General features: G+C 52.5%; 1 protein-coding gene across 12 annotated transcripts in view; it reads right to left on the bottom strand.

The window, feature by feature from the left end:
• WTIP (WT1 interacting protein) overlaps positions 1-11,239 on the bottom strand; it is a 28,270-nt gene extending 17,031 nt beyond the window's left edge. For 3 of the 12 annotated variants that reach the window (XR_014140891.1, XM_081806699.1, XM_081806703.1), the window contains exons 1-2: positions 10,469-11,218; positions 5,116-5,217 (exon numbers count right to left, since the gene is read on the bottom strand). Coding sequence is in view for 9 of the 12 variants with exons in the window: in XM_081806699.1 (XP_081662825.1) it covers positions 5,116-5,217; positions 10,469-11,147 (781 nt within the window). In the remaining 3 variants the exon portion in view is untranslated. Of the gene's footprint in view, positions 1-5,115; positions 5,218-10,468 lie in introns of all 12 variants that reach the window. The other 9 variants (XR_014140889.1, XM_081806700.1, XM_081806702.1 and 6 more) reach the window with 7 other exon arrangements.
• Between the last annotated feature and the right edge of the window lie 3,305 nt (positions 11,240-14,544).

Here is a 14,544-nt window from a genome sequence, read left to right as displayed (position 1 = left end):
AGACACAGGGACTTAAAAAAAAATAACATGTTTAGCAAAAAAAAAAAATCAGCCACAAAATAGTATATAATCTATGACTTCATTTATATTAAGTTCTAGGAGAGACAAAACTAATCTATGGTGGTAGAAATCAGAACACTGATTGGGCAGATGTGATGGGAAATACTGGGCATCAACTAAAAAAGGGCAAGATTAGAGTTCCTAGGGTGTTTAAATTTTTCTGTATCCTTGTTAGGGGTATGAGATACATAAACATATACATGTATCCAAAGTCTTTGAACTACATACTTAAGATCTGTTTGCTGTACCATCTGTAAATTGAACTCAGTTACACACACACACAAAGATAAACTTGAAACATTCTGTGCCACAGTAAAGAAGTGCTCGAAGACCGATGGAGACTTGCCAAAAGGGCACAGGGACCAACCCAAAAGGACCTCCTCTGGCCAAATTTGTGCATCAAAAAGAGTAAGGACTGTACTGCAAAACATGTCATGAAAAAAAGTCCATGAGTCAAAATACTCATAAGAGAAAAACAATTTTGCCCCCATTCAAGTTTAAAACTTTTCTTACTAAAGTTTGAAAATACACCCTGGGAAAATCCCCCTCTACACAGACCTCACCCAATTCCCACAGACAGACCTCCACAATCAAAAATGATGAAAACATGTGAAGAAATAAGGTATCATGGCCAAGAGTGAGGAGAAACAATAAACAATTGAAGTAGGACTTCAAAGACATTAGATATTAGGATTATTGGATACAGAATACGAGTATTTAATATGCTTACAAAATAAAAACAGATGTCTAAAACCTGAGACTACAAAGACTTCTTGGACAGGACGTTAAAAGCGGTAACTGAAAACAAACAAAGATAAATTGGACTTCACTAAGAATTTCTCTTCATCAGAAGACATCATTAAGAAGGTAATGAAGCAAGAATAGGTTAGGAAAAGAATTTACAACACATATATCCAACACAGAACTCGGTATCCAAGATGCATACAGAACTCCTAGAAATCAATAAAAGTCAAACAACCCAATTTAGAAATGGGCAAAAGACTTCAACAGTCATTTTACAAACAAAGGCATTCAAATGGCCAACAGACATAAAAAGGTATATGAGTCTCCACTACTCATCAGAGAAATTCCCATTAAAATCTCACTAATAGGGGCACCTGGATGGTTCAGTCGTTAAGTGTCTGCCTTCGGCTCAGGTCATGATCCCAGGGTACTGGGATCGAGCCCCGCGTCGGGCTCCCTGCTCAGCGGGAAGCCTGCTTCTCCCTCTCCCACTCCCCCTGCTTGTGTTCCCTCTCTCGCTGTCTCTCTCTGTCAAAATAAATAAATAAAAAATCTTTAAAAAAATAAATAAAATAAATAAAATCTTAAAAAAAAAAAGAAAGAAAAATAAGTATATATTTCTTCTATTTTTCTAATAAGGGGACATAGACACAATACTCACAACAGTTTTATTTATAATCACCAAATTATGGTGATCATCAGTACAGCTTAAAAGTCATGTACTGATGACTGGAAGGGACATAAGGTAATCTTCTGGGGTGATGGAAATGTTCTATACCTTGATCTGAACGGTGATCACATGGGCACACAGACAGGTACAAATGTATCAAGCTATAATACACTCAAGATTAGTATGTTTTACACTCTTCATATATTTTCAATCTTGATAAAAAGCAAGACACTATCAAAAATGTTGAGGCAGATTTGAAAAAAGGACCAAAGAGAACTTCTAGAAAAAAAAAAAATCCAATCAATGAAATGAAAAACTCAATGAAAGAGTTCAATAGGAGATTAAACACAGCTGAAGAGAAGAAAATGAATGATCTGGATTCTAGTTTCTGGAAGACAGATCTGAGGAAATTAAACAGAATGGGAGACAGAGAAATGGATAATATGAGAGGAAGAGATTAAGAGACACAATAGAGGGGCACCTGCGTGGCTCAGTTGGTTAAGCTCAGGTCATGATCCCAGGGTCCTGGGATGGAGTCCCACATCTGGCTCTGAGCAGGGAGCCCGCTTCTCCCTTTCCCTCTGCCCAACCCCTCCCCCCTCCGCTTATTCTCTCTCTTTCAAATAAATAAATACAATCTTAAAAAAAAAAAAAAAGACACAAAAGAATGAGAAAGTCTAATACTCCTAATTTGAATTCTAGAAATAAATAATAGAATGGGAGAAAAGCAACTTTTGAAAATGAAATAGCTGAGATCTTCCCCAAATTGATAAAAGACCTGAATCTTCAGGGGCACCTGGGTCCAGGCTCAGTCATTTAAGCCTCTGCCTTCTGCTCAGGTCATGATCCCAGGGCCTTGGGATCAAACCCTGCATTGGGCTCCCTGCTCAATGGGGAGTCTGCTTCTCCCTTTCCCTCCCCCCTGTTCATGCTCTCTCTCACTAGCTCTCTCTCTCAAATACATAAATGAAATCTTAAAAAAAAAAAAAAAAAGAGTCGCATGCTCTATTGACTGAGCCAGCCAGGCGCACCTACATTAATGAATCCACCCTAGGATTCTTCAAATAAACTCAACTTGGACAGAATGCATTATCTTGATTAAACACTGGTGAATTCAGTTCCGGAGGAAAAAAAGACGGGAATAAAATAAATAGTACCAAAGAAAAAAAAAAAATTCCCAGAACTGAGGGGGCAAGTCTCCAGTCCAAGAGGGCTGTGTGTGTGCCCAGTGCACCCACAATGGCTAAAAGCCTACACCAAACACAAATAAGATATCCTAAGTCAGGCTTCTGTATTGTACGACGTCAGAAGCACCACTGCGTTATATCTACGTAAATGGCGCCACAATGGCGTCACCGTGTGCAGAACACGGCCATTTCCAGACGCCATTATAGCCAGGATTTGTGCAACACGACAGTCCTCCTCCCAAGAGTTCCCCAAAGGAAAACCTGGATCACACACACACAAACGCGAATCAGGATGGCATAAGAACGTAGCCGCGACAGTGGCTGCTGGAAGATGAAACCATGACTTCAAAATGCTGAGGGAGGGGTGCCTGGCTGGCTTAGCCCTCGGGGAGTAGGACTCTTAATCTCAGGGTTGTAGGCTCAAGCCCCATGTTGGATGTAGAGAGTACTTAAAAATAAAATCTCTAAAAAATAAAAGGTTGAGTGAAAATTGTTTCAAATTTGGAAATCCATTCCAAATCTAGTATGAGGGTAGAATAAAGGCATTTCAGACATAGCAGAATTCAGAACACTGACCTCCCATGTGCCCTTTCTTAGAGAACGATAGCAAAATCTTGTAGGCGGCGCTTCACAGCTTTGATTCCTTCCTTCTCCTCCAAGTTGTTCAGTATCCAACCTTACCTCAGACAACCTGGTTCATTCAAGGGAAACCTGAATCCACTCCCATTATCCATGGATGGGCTTGACTAGTATAAAGATAACTCCTCTTCCCTTATTACGGTATTATTCAGAGACTCAGGCAAGTCAGTCAATCATAGCTCTCCCCACCACTCAAGAAACTGGTTCAGGAATGGATGTGTGAGATGCTCTGGCCAATGACATACAAAAAGATATTTGCTAGGTGCTTTCTGGGAAAGAAGTTTCTAAAAACATAACTAGAAGAGATGCCCCCTCTTCCTCCAGACTAGTGGGGTATCACAGAAGTCTCAGACATTTCACCACCATAAGAGAAGTTGCCCTAAGGAAAAAGCCAAACCCAAGGGAAACCCACCCAAGCTACTCATAGGGCCTGAGGCACTAGATCAATCCCAACCTGAAGCCAGCCCTATCTCTGGGCTCCCAGTTCATTAAGCCAAAAAATATTTTCCAAGTTTAAGCCTCCTCAGCAGCTTCTCTGTCATGCCCAGCTAAAAGCTTCCAGGAAATAGTGGATTCAATTCATGGAGTATACATGGGAAGACACAGAATGGGCACTCCACAGGGGTCCAGAGGACAACCAACTCAGACTGAGAGGCTTCCAATGGAAATTCAGTAGGAAGCCTTATATAATGGAGCCTCGGGGGGTGGGGAGGGGAGTGAAGATAATGATGAAACAAGCCAATACAAGGGGGAAAAAAGGTTAAAAAAAGAAAGAAAAAACTCCAGGAAAAGTAAAAGACTATAAGGGGGAAAAAAAAGGTGGGGGGGATGTAATCACAGTATAATTCTTGGCTCTGCAGTGAATTTTTAAATAGTCAAAGTAACATAAACCTCGTTGACTGACTTAACTTGCTGCAATTTATGATGGGAGTACACTGAGAAAACGGAAGGAAGAGAAACGGGCAGTGTAAGAACCTGTTCCTCATCTGTCATAACAAAAGTAAGGCTAAAAGTGACACATCCCTGCTTGCGCTAAATAAATAAATAAATAAATAAATAAATAAATAAGTAAATAAAATCTTAAAAGAAAAGAAAAAAGAGCAGTGTATGCATGTTACAGATACGAAGGTGTCTATTAGATTCTAGAAATTGCTAAAAAAATACCAAGCGGTTGCCGCTGGGGAATGGGACCAGGAGTGGAAAGATGAGCGGTTTTTTGCTATTGCAAAAATAGCTTCTCGGGACTACCTGACTTAACACTGTGCACGAATTACACTTCTATAAAATAAAACATTAAAATGCTTAGTGTAAATAAATGAAAGACATTTGCTTGGGGACAAAGCCTGGAGGAACGGTAGTAGAATTAAGAGTGTAGATTTATTAGGCTGATTGGGTAATAGCTACTTTTTTCTTTTTAGAACTTTGTCTAGTTACAGTATAACATTTATAGTTTATACTGTGTGTCAAATTGGGAGAAAACGTAAATTGCAAGGAAAAGAAGTATCAGCCCCACACCCAGGCAGCCAGGAGACATCAGCAGCCTGCACAGGACCGAGGCCCCAGCGCCGAGGGCCCCAGGGGCAGCCTTTCCCCATGGCCAGGAGCCTCTCCTCCCTGGTTCCACACCTCCCTCCCCGGGGCCCAGCAGACCCCCCAGGGGCCTGGGCCTCCCAAACAGTCCAGGCCCGGAAGGAAAGGGGCTACAACTCAGCCTCCTCCACTCTCCACCTGGGCCAGAGCTGGGTGGCCCATCCGCTTGGGACTTAGGTGCAAGGAGGTCCATGGCGCAAGAGGGCCAAGGAAGAGGTGACCTACCACAGGAGTCGCAGGTGAAGCAATCTGTGTGGTAAAGGCTCCCCATGGCCTGGCACGCCTGCCTTGCTCCGTAGATGCCAAGCCCACACTGGATGCAGATGCCTAAGGGGAGAGGCAGGAGAGAGCCGAGGTTAGCACCAGGACTGTCCTGACGCTGCCTGACCTTGGGCAAACGAACTTGCCAAGGCCTCCGCCGCTCAGTTACTAACGGCGGGTATCCTGGGTTTTGTGCTCGTGGTTGTGTGAGGATTCAAAGAGGTAAGGAGAGTACCCAGCACAGAGTCAGGGCTCACCAACACCGTCCTTGCCAGCAAAATGTTAATGACACGCGGGGCGCCTGGGTGGCTCAGTCGGTTAAGTGTCTGACTCTTGGTTTCGGCTCAGGTCATGATCTCAGGATGGTGAGATCGAGCCCCACGTTGGGCTCCGTGCTCAATGCAGAGTCTGCTTGAGATTCTCCCTCTCCCTCTGCCCTTCCCCCTGCTCCCATGCGCTCGTGCGCATGCTCTCTCTCTGTCAATAATCTTTTTTTTTTAAGAATTTATTTATTTATTTGAGAGCGGGACAGAACAAGCAGGGGGAGCAGCAGAGTGAGAGGAGGAAGCAGGCTCTCCGTTGAGCAAGGAGCCCAATGCGGGGCTCGATCCCAGGACCCCGGGGTCATGACCTGAACCAAAGGCAGATGCTTAACCGACTGAGCCACCCAAGCTCCCCTATTAATGACATGTTAATACTAGAAAGTCATTCTGAGCCCCTTCACCAGTGACCTGTTCTTGGGTTGACACAAAATCCTTTCCGCTGTCTCTGAGCCAGAAAGAATAAAGAGCACACAGACACAACCAGGGCAGGGTCACTGAACACCCCCCCACCCCCCACCAGCCCTGCTTTCTTCATCTGGAGCAGAAGGTGAATCTATTCTCTTGTTTAACCAGCACGTCAGTCAACTTGCTGCGCTGCCACATGGTTGAGGTGCTGGAGATTCCGCCATGCACCAAGAAAGTCCCCAGCCTCAAGGAGCCTCTGCGCCCGTGGAGGGGGACAGATGACAACAGGTAAATAAGTGCTATGGAGGAAAACAGGGCTGACTACGTATCTATCTGAGTGTGTGAGTTTTAAATAGGATGATGAAGGAGAAGACCCCGGTGACAGGCTGGCATTTGAGCTTAGGTCTAGAAGAAATCAGGGAGGAAGGTGCCATGCAAGCATCTGGGACTCCTGGATGGAATCGAGGACCACCCTTAGCAGCACAGTGCCCAGCAGGCAGGGAAGGGGAGGTAAGGAAAAGGGTGACCAGCAATGCCAGGGACCCAGAACGTGGGCCGCCAGCCCGGAAGTCCCCTTCAGTTACCCAGGGTCTCCCACACCCCCCAGGGCATGAAGATGGGCTTCTAGACCCTAAGTCTGCTGGCTGCTCCAGGACATGCTGCCCTCACCCTCTCTCTCTCCTGCTTTCTCCCAGATCTCTCTCGTTAGCATTTAACCACGCTGAGCCTCTCGCCCATCAACGCTGCCCCAAGTCAAGAAAGCTCAATCCACACTCATTCGTCTCCTGACTGTGCAGACCTCCGGGCTTTCCATCCTGACCCTGCTGTAGAGGTGGACCGGCTCCTCCTTTTTCCTTTCCAGGATCTGACCCACACCTAGCTTTCTGGTTCTTCTCCCATCCCAGCCCTAGTGGGAGCTCCCTGCACTATCCTGGGCCTCCCATGCCTCGGCCTCCCCAGGGGAGGGAGGGCCAGCTCGGATGCCCTCAAAACCGGGCAGACACGTCAAGGCGGCTGAGGGGGACCCAGGTGAATGGAGAACAGAGCCTCGGCTGTGGATGGCTACTGGGTGGGAACGCAGGCCCAGAGCTGCTAAGGGGTCAAAATTTTCAAAAGAAGCTAGAAATCTAGATTTGTATGTGAGATCTTTCCACCCTGAAATGAATTACTAACTTACACGTTTTGAACATGCAGACGCCAAACACACCAGGCCCGCAGGTCTCCACATGTGGCTGTACCCGGGCTCCCCGGGGTCCCACCCACGGCTCAACGCCTCACCCCCTGCCGAGGGCTCCTGGCGCTCTGCCCCAGCCCAGACCTCTCCCCTGAGTCACGGATCCACCTCCCAGCTGGCCCCAGACCACTGCAGGTCCGGAACAGAGCTCTGGATTTCCCACAAAACTGCTCTTGCCTCCGGGTTCCGGCTCGGGAAACAGCACTTGCGCGTAGCTGGGTTTCAGGGAGCATCTAGGTCTACCCTCTCTTTGTCACCTCCAACGCTGAATCTCAGCTCCTCTGTTCCCTAATTGCCACTTCATTCCCTTCCCTTCACTTCCACTGGCCTGATTCAACGTCACGAATTCTCATCCCAAAGGCCATTTCAAGAGCGTCCTCAACACCCGGCCCAACAGTCCATCCGGCAAACTGCTGCTAGACTCATCTTTCTAAAGTGAAAATGACCAACCGCCTCCCCCTTACCCTTGTCCATCTACTCCGAACACCTGACCTTGTCACTTTCCTAAGTTACCAGAATCCGTGGTGAAGAGTGGAAGTCAGTCGCCCCGCGGGAAGCAGGACGGGAGGCGGGACAAGAGGGGAGGCTATGACTCTGTATGATTCATTTTTGCTTCTTTTTGCTTTTTTTTTCTAAATACGTGCTTGCATCACTTTAATAAAAAGACACTGAAGAAAGAGAACCAGGAGCACAGAGTCCACACAAAATTCAGGGAGTACAGCATTTCGGAGAGAGCGGACTCCACCTGTAGGATGTAACAGTGAGAGGCCAAGGCCTGGCAAACACCGGCTGGGGCGTCACCAGGGTCCTGTGCAAGAGTCGGCTCAGTCCCATGAGGGGAGACAGACAGCTGAGGGGAAACTCCAAGTGGGAAAGGTGAGCATGCAGCAAGCCTTTGTGGCCATACAAGGGTGGGTTTGCTTCTTCCTCGCCTTGTTTCTTTTCTTTTTAATGGAAGACGCTTTGTATATCCTTATAACCAAAGAAAAAGGGCCAGTGGAAAGAGGACAGCCGAAGGTGGAGGAGTTGGGGGCTGGAGGGGAAATGACTGTGGTCCTCAGCTCTGGACGTGGACTTGACACCCTGAGGTAACAGGCAGCCTGCAACTGCGGACCTCAACTTTCTCCGCAAAGTCGAAAGCAAGCGCAGGAGCCAGAGGGACAGGAAGATTGTTGAGGGAATAAAAGAGGGAACGGACCAAGGCTTAGGGTGACGGGTGGTGTCCAGAAGATCACAGGGGGTCAAGACCATCACCCCACCCCCCACCCCCAGTATAACAGCAAGAAAGGGTGCTGGGGCACTGATTCGGAGTCAGGGGTCTGCAGGGCAGAGGGGATTCGAGGAACCAGAGAGTGAGACCAGGTGGCAGTCAGAACTGAAGACTGCCTGAGGAAGGAAAAACAGGGTGTGGCCCTGGGAGGAGGTGGCTCCAGAGAAGGGAGGGAGGTCACCAAAGTTAGAGGTTCTGGGGAAAAAAAAAAAAAGGTTCCGGAAGCCCGAGGCTGTTGGCTGGCTAAGGGCGGCGGAACTTGGTGAGGAGACATGGGAACGTTCCAAAGATGTCAATGAACGGAGAGAGGGACCAGGAGGTCAGCAAGTGTCAGGGCCAAGGAGAAGGGGGGATGGCACAAAGAGGAAGAAACACATGGAGCATGTGGAATATCAGACAGCCCTTTTGAGCTCATGCTACCTGCCGACTTCCTTTTTCAGAACTATGCATTATTCAAGTTGAATTGGATGAAATTGCCCCTTTTTAGAGCTCCCAAAACTCAAATTATCAGCACTAAGTTATCAGCAATTCAAGCAGATAGTTGCCCATATTTTTATAAATTAGGAAAATGTTACCTAGATCTGGTTTCCCTTGGAAAAAAGAAGACCTACCATCCCTCGCCTCCCACTCCTCGGTGGCTCCCATGGGCCCCTTTAGAAAGGATGACCCACCAACTTCAGCTCTTCACTCTCCCACTACCTGCTTGGTCTGGCCACCTCAGCTTCACACAAAGAGCCATGAGCAGCTGCGGAGGCTCACAGAACCCACCCCGCCCTGGGCCCTGCAGTGCAGGGGGACAGGACACAGGCATTTTCGCCTGGAGAGAGCACAGGAGTCGTTTTCTTAAGAAGACCACCGCAGCTTCGGCTCCTGGCACCTGCCCAGCAGGAGAGGCAACAGCTTCCTGACCCATCTCTGTGCTCCCAGGCCACCCGACTGGCAGCCGCAAGACCTACCAAACCACACATTCTCACCCCAACTCTCCAGATGGGCCTGAAACCCTTCCGGACGAGCCCCCTCCCAAAGGCAGACCGACCCTGTGGCCCAGACACTCCCTTGAACACCTGAGCCCTCCCAGGTTGTCACCCTGGGCGCAGAGTGGAACAAAGCGCATCCTTACTCGCCTCCCTTGGCCCACATTCTTCCTCCTGCGCGGAATGCCCCCACCTAGTCTGTCACATACAGCCTCCTCCTCCCTCAGGATCCAGTTCAGGGCGGTCCTGAGCTGCTGGCTGGAATGAATGCATGAAAGATACAAACCCCTGGGCAGCCTCCGTCCTGCTGGGCAAGATAAGCACTCTCACCCCCGCCCGCTCAAAGCCAGGTGCCTCCGCCTTCCTCCTTACTTATCATTTATCCTTAAGGGAGGGAGGGACCGCAGTTAAGAGTCCTACGTGTTATCCAAAGAACTTTAGGGATGGGGAGGCCAGGGTCAGACTGGGAAACAGAGGCTGTCAAGAGACTGGTGCGCTTTGCGACTGCTGCGAAGCAGGACTCCCTTTGCGAACAGCCCATATACGCTGCACAGCCCAGAGCGAGGACAGCCCAGTGTGACCGGCTTGGCCCCCTTACACCTCAGGGTGGGCTTCCCCTCCCTCACACACTCTGCCCCCGGTCACTGCCATTACCAAAGCTTCGGGTCAGGAGGGTCCCGTGGTACCCGGCCCAGTCCACCTCCCTGCTCCTGTCCACTCCCCACACTGCTGGGGGTTACGGGAACACCAGCACGGCGGGGTCCTGCACTGCCGATCACAAAGCGCAATGCAGGATGAGCAGAGGCAAGCGCTAAGGATGAAGAAGAAATGATCCGAAAACGGCTAATTCCGCCGGCCGACATGGCTGGTTCCTCAAGTGAAGAACAGTGAGTGCACCAATTCACTTGGCCAGAACCCCTTCCTCGGCCGGAGACTCACAGGCGAAGTCGCCGCTCTAAATAAACCTCGGACCCTGCGGCGCGCACTCACCCCCCCCCACCCCGCCCCCCGCCCAGCCCCTCCGAGACACGCTTTCCTCCGCGCGGCCCACCCCGACGGCGCCGGGGGGCTCGGGCCGGGCGCGGAGGGCGGCGCGGCCGGGCTCGCTCACCGAAGTAGTCCCGCGCCGTGCGCGCCTCCAGCGCCCGCTCCAGCTCGCGGGTCAGCGCCTCCAGCCGCCGCTCCGCCGCGCTCGGGCCGCCCTCTCGGCCCGCGGGCAGCTGCAGCGAAGGCAGAGGGAAGGGGGACGGCCCCGCAGGCTCCGGGGAGCGAGTCGGCGCGGGGCCGGCGCCGGGCAGGAGCAGGTCGGCGTAGGCGCCGGCCGAGCCGCGGGAGCCGAGACTGGACACGCTAGAGCGGGCGCTGCCCACCGACGGCGGCCCGGGGCCGGGGCGCGGGTCCGAGCGGCCGGAGCGCGGGCTGCCGTGGCGCTGGTCGTAGCCCAGGCTGATGCCGCTGGAGCGGGCGCTGCCGCCGCCGCCGTCGGAGCCCGCCAGGCTGGCCCGCGGGCTGCCCGCAGGCTGCGCGCTGAGCTCGGGGGCCGCCGCGCGCCGCGGGCCTCGCTCCCCACGGCTCAGTCCGTCCGGCCCGGCCTCGGGGCCGCCGCAGCCGCCGCCGCCGCCGCCGCCCTTCCCTCTGCGGCCCAGCGCCTGCGCCGCCTCGTCTCCCGGCCCGGGCCGCTGCCCCCGCCGACCCCGGCCTGGAGAGTCGCCGTCCGCCTCCAGCTCCCGCAGGGCCAGCCCGGCCAGGAGCAGGGCCGCCTCGTCCGCGGCCGCCCGGGAGCGCTGCATGGCCCGGCCCGCCGGCCCCGGCGCGTCACCTCCGCCTCCGCTTCCCGCCGCCGCTCCGGCCGCGCCGCCGCATCGTCCGCCCCAAGCCCGGAGCCCGCCCCGGGACCCCTGGGCGCGGGGCGGGGCGGGGCCGGCGCCGGGCCGGGGTCGCTCCGCCGGCCACGCGCGGTCCGGGGGCCGCGGCGCTCCGCTGAGTGGCGCGCGCGGCGGAGGAATGCGCGCTCGGAGGCGCCGGGCCGCGCCCCCTCCTCCCGGCGGCCGCGCGGGGGGCGGAGGGACTCCTTTGTGGGGGCAGGAATGCGAGGAAGGAGACGGCGCTGCGGCCTCTGGAATGTGGGGGAGTGGCGGCGGCGGCGGAGCGGCGGTGGCCGCGCTTCGCCGGGCGCTTGGAGGGGCGCGGAGGCTGGGTCGGGACGCCGGGGCGTGCAGCGGAGAGCCGGCCTCGGGGGCCGAAGCGGCGGCAGTGGCGCGCGGACCGAGGCGGGCGCCTCCGTGCGCCAGGGCCGTCGGGCCTCTGGAAAGGTCCCGGATTCCCGCGGGCTGAGCTGGAGGCGGCTCCCCCGGTCCCGGCCGGAGTAAGAAATACGAGCAGTTGACAAACGGTTCCCACCTCCTCCCATCTTACTAAGCAGCGCCGCCAGGGTTTCAGGCGCTGGGCCGGACTAGTTCAGCCCAGGGCAGAAGCGTTGCTCCCGCTCCAGGACCCGGGAGGACACTGTGCGTCTCGTGCAGATGGGCCCCCCCAGGACTTCGAGTGACCCCCCGGCCCCCCCAGCCCGCCCCGGAGCCATGAGGCTGCGCATCGGGGCCGCGGGGCGGGGGGTGGACTGCCTGGTGGGGAAGGCGCCGAATGCTGGAAGCCGGGGTTGGTTGGGGACTGGTCCTCCCGCCTGGTCGCTGTGCGCAGGCCCCCAAGGCCAGGCCAGGCCGGAAGCAGGCCTCAGGCTAAGCCGGTGGACCGGTGAGCCCCAGATGTGGCCACCCAGACAGGCAGTCACGAAGAGCTGCGAGGACACCCCCTTTTTCCAGCACCTGCCTTCAGGGGCTCGGGTGAGGCACCAAGGAGGCTCCTGAAAGCACTTGGGCTGCCACAGGTACTGGGACACGGTGGGGCCTTGGGAACCACACTGGGAGGGAGGGGCGGTGAACGACAGGTAACTAGGGCTTTGTCCCCCAAAATACAAGCTACAAAGTCCGTGTATATTTCAAACAGCTTGTAGGGAAAAGCAAACCGTTATCTGCCATGACCTGGTGGATTCAGGAAAACGACTTGAGTGGAAGGGTTTTGTTTCTTTGGAGGCACCCCCTTCTGCTCAGAGAATTTCAGGAAGATGCCCACGGTGTGGCAGGGAGCGGGGATCCTGAATGGGGGATTGTGTTGGCGCAGCTTGACCACAGAGGACCTCTGGCCTCAACATTGCTGAGAAGCCTGCAGTGTGGCCCATTCTCCTCAGTGGGCGTTTGAGCAGTGTCTCACCCGGCAACTCCTTCACAGCGCCCCTCGGATCTTGCGGAATTCCAACCCACCCACCCACCCAGCCAGCCAACCAACCAACCAAGCTCAGGGTGCGGGGGGCAGGCACAGGTGGATGCATACTTTTGGGGGAGCAAATACCCAGAGGAGCCATCCCACGAGAAATGAGCTCCACTCTGAGAAAAGAGGAGCAAATTAAAATCGACAATGAAATATCACCTTTCACTGACCACATTATCTAATATTTAAAAATGGAAACATTGGCAAGACTGGTGAAACTGGCACATATTTTGCTGGTATGAATGTAAGTTGGTACATCCTGTCAGGAAGAGCAATTTGGTGGTATTAAGTGTCATAAACAAAAACACTGTTCTACACAGTAATGCCTCAAGAAGCACTGTTCTAGAGAAGTAATCCAAACTGCAGATAATGATGCAAGCATAAAAGTGTTTATCGTGTTATTTATGTAATCTATACAGTCCTAGGATGTCTAGCCTCCTGAAAAGGCCTCTCTGCCCTGAGTAGTTCTTAAATAACTGTTTCATCCCCACCTGCCCAATTAGAGCTTTTAACAAGATTTTAACAGTCTATTGGAGTCCGCTAAGTAACAATATATAGGGTCAGCTAAAACACATTGCTTACCCTAATGGTAATTAAGTAATTAATAACAAAGACCACCAACAGAAATGACCCAAAAGGCTTGCTTTCTCGCTCCCCAGCCTCTGCTGATGCCTTTTCCCTCCTCCACTGATGGAGGGATGTTCTCCGTGTTCACCTCTTTCTTTGGCCTTTTTCTTCCTTGGTCCAGTGGTGTGCTGATAGTTGATTAGCAAGCAGTGCTCTTGGGGGAGAATTGTACTAATCAGGAGCCCTGGTTTATAGCATTTACCAATACCACTGTGGTGAATTTCAAACCACCAACATGGTATTACTGCAGAGAGCGGGGAAGAAATGGATATAATCAGCTCTCAGAAGCTAGTATGAGCTGGTTCTAACTACCTGGGTTATGCTGTTAAAGTTTCACAACGGAATTGTGGGGCCTCTGGTCCTATCATCCTCTCAACCAGAATCTTCCCATTGTCTGGGGATGGGGACACACTCAGGAGGCTGGAACAGGACATGTTCAGGCTAGTCTCACACTAAGTCCTAAACCATAGTCTTTTCCTTGTAGTTCTCCAGAGGCCAATCCTACCCAGACTGTCTACACTAATGGTGGTTTAAAGATTCCCCCTCCTGTCTCTCCTTGTGATCTGGCTTCCATCAGACCCCCTTATCTGTCTGTAGTGTTTGTATTGTCTGGACCCCAATTACGGACACGAGTCGGGTTTTCCCAGTCTTGGGACACACTCATGCCAATCAAGTGTGGCTGTTTACCTTGGGTTCCTAGGGAAGAGGGATGGCACACAGCCAAACACCATATGGGGGTTTCTGGGACCCACTCTTCTTTCTCTCCCTCAGCCTGCAGCAATCTTTACCCCTATAACATAGTACTTCCTGGGGAGAGCAGCGGGAAGTCTTTCCCCTGAAGCCCACTGCTACCTCTCCCAGCTCAGCTCCTAAGGGCCAGTTTCCCCACAAGGTGTGTGGGCTCTCTGATGCTCCTCTACTGGCAGGACATCTACTGGGAGCTGTGCCCAGAGGGATTTTTCCATCCTCTCCTTTGAGGCCCAGCTCTCTCAACCAGATTGAGTCTGCCAATTTCCCCTGGTCCTGGTATCCCCTTTGGCCTCTTTGGGGGAAGAGAAGGGTCAAAGCATTGACATCTAAAGCCATGGACAGGCATGGTTCCCCGAATCTAAGAATTAGGGTTAGGATCAGATAATTTCAGCTTGCTTCCTTCCTAAGGGTGGGAATGGCCACCTCGGAAGGACCTTCACTTCCTTGCCCTGAAACCTTATCCTGCATCCAGGAAAGGGAATTTAT

This window comes from Leptonychotes weddellii, chromosome 16 (genome assembly GCF_054177405.1).
Source record: "Leptonychotes weddellii isolate Sample4059 chromosome 16, ASM5417740v2, whole genome shotgun sequence".
Taxonomy (NCBI): Eukaryota; Metazoa; Chordata; class Mammalia; order Carnivora; family Phocidae; genus Leptonychotes; species Leptonychotes weddellii.
This window is presented reverse-complemented; position numbering and strand designations above follow the sequence as displayed.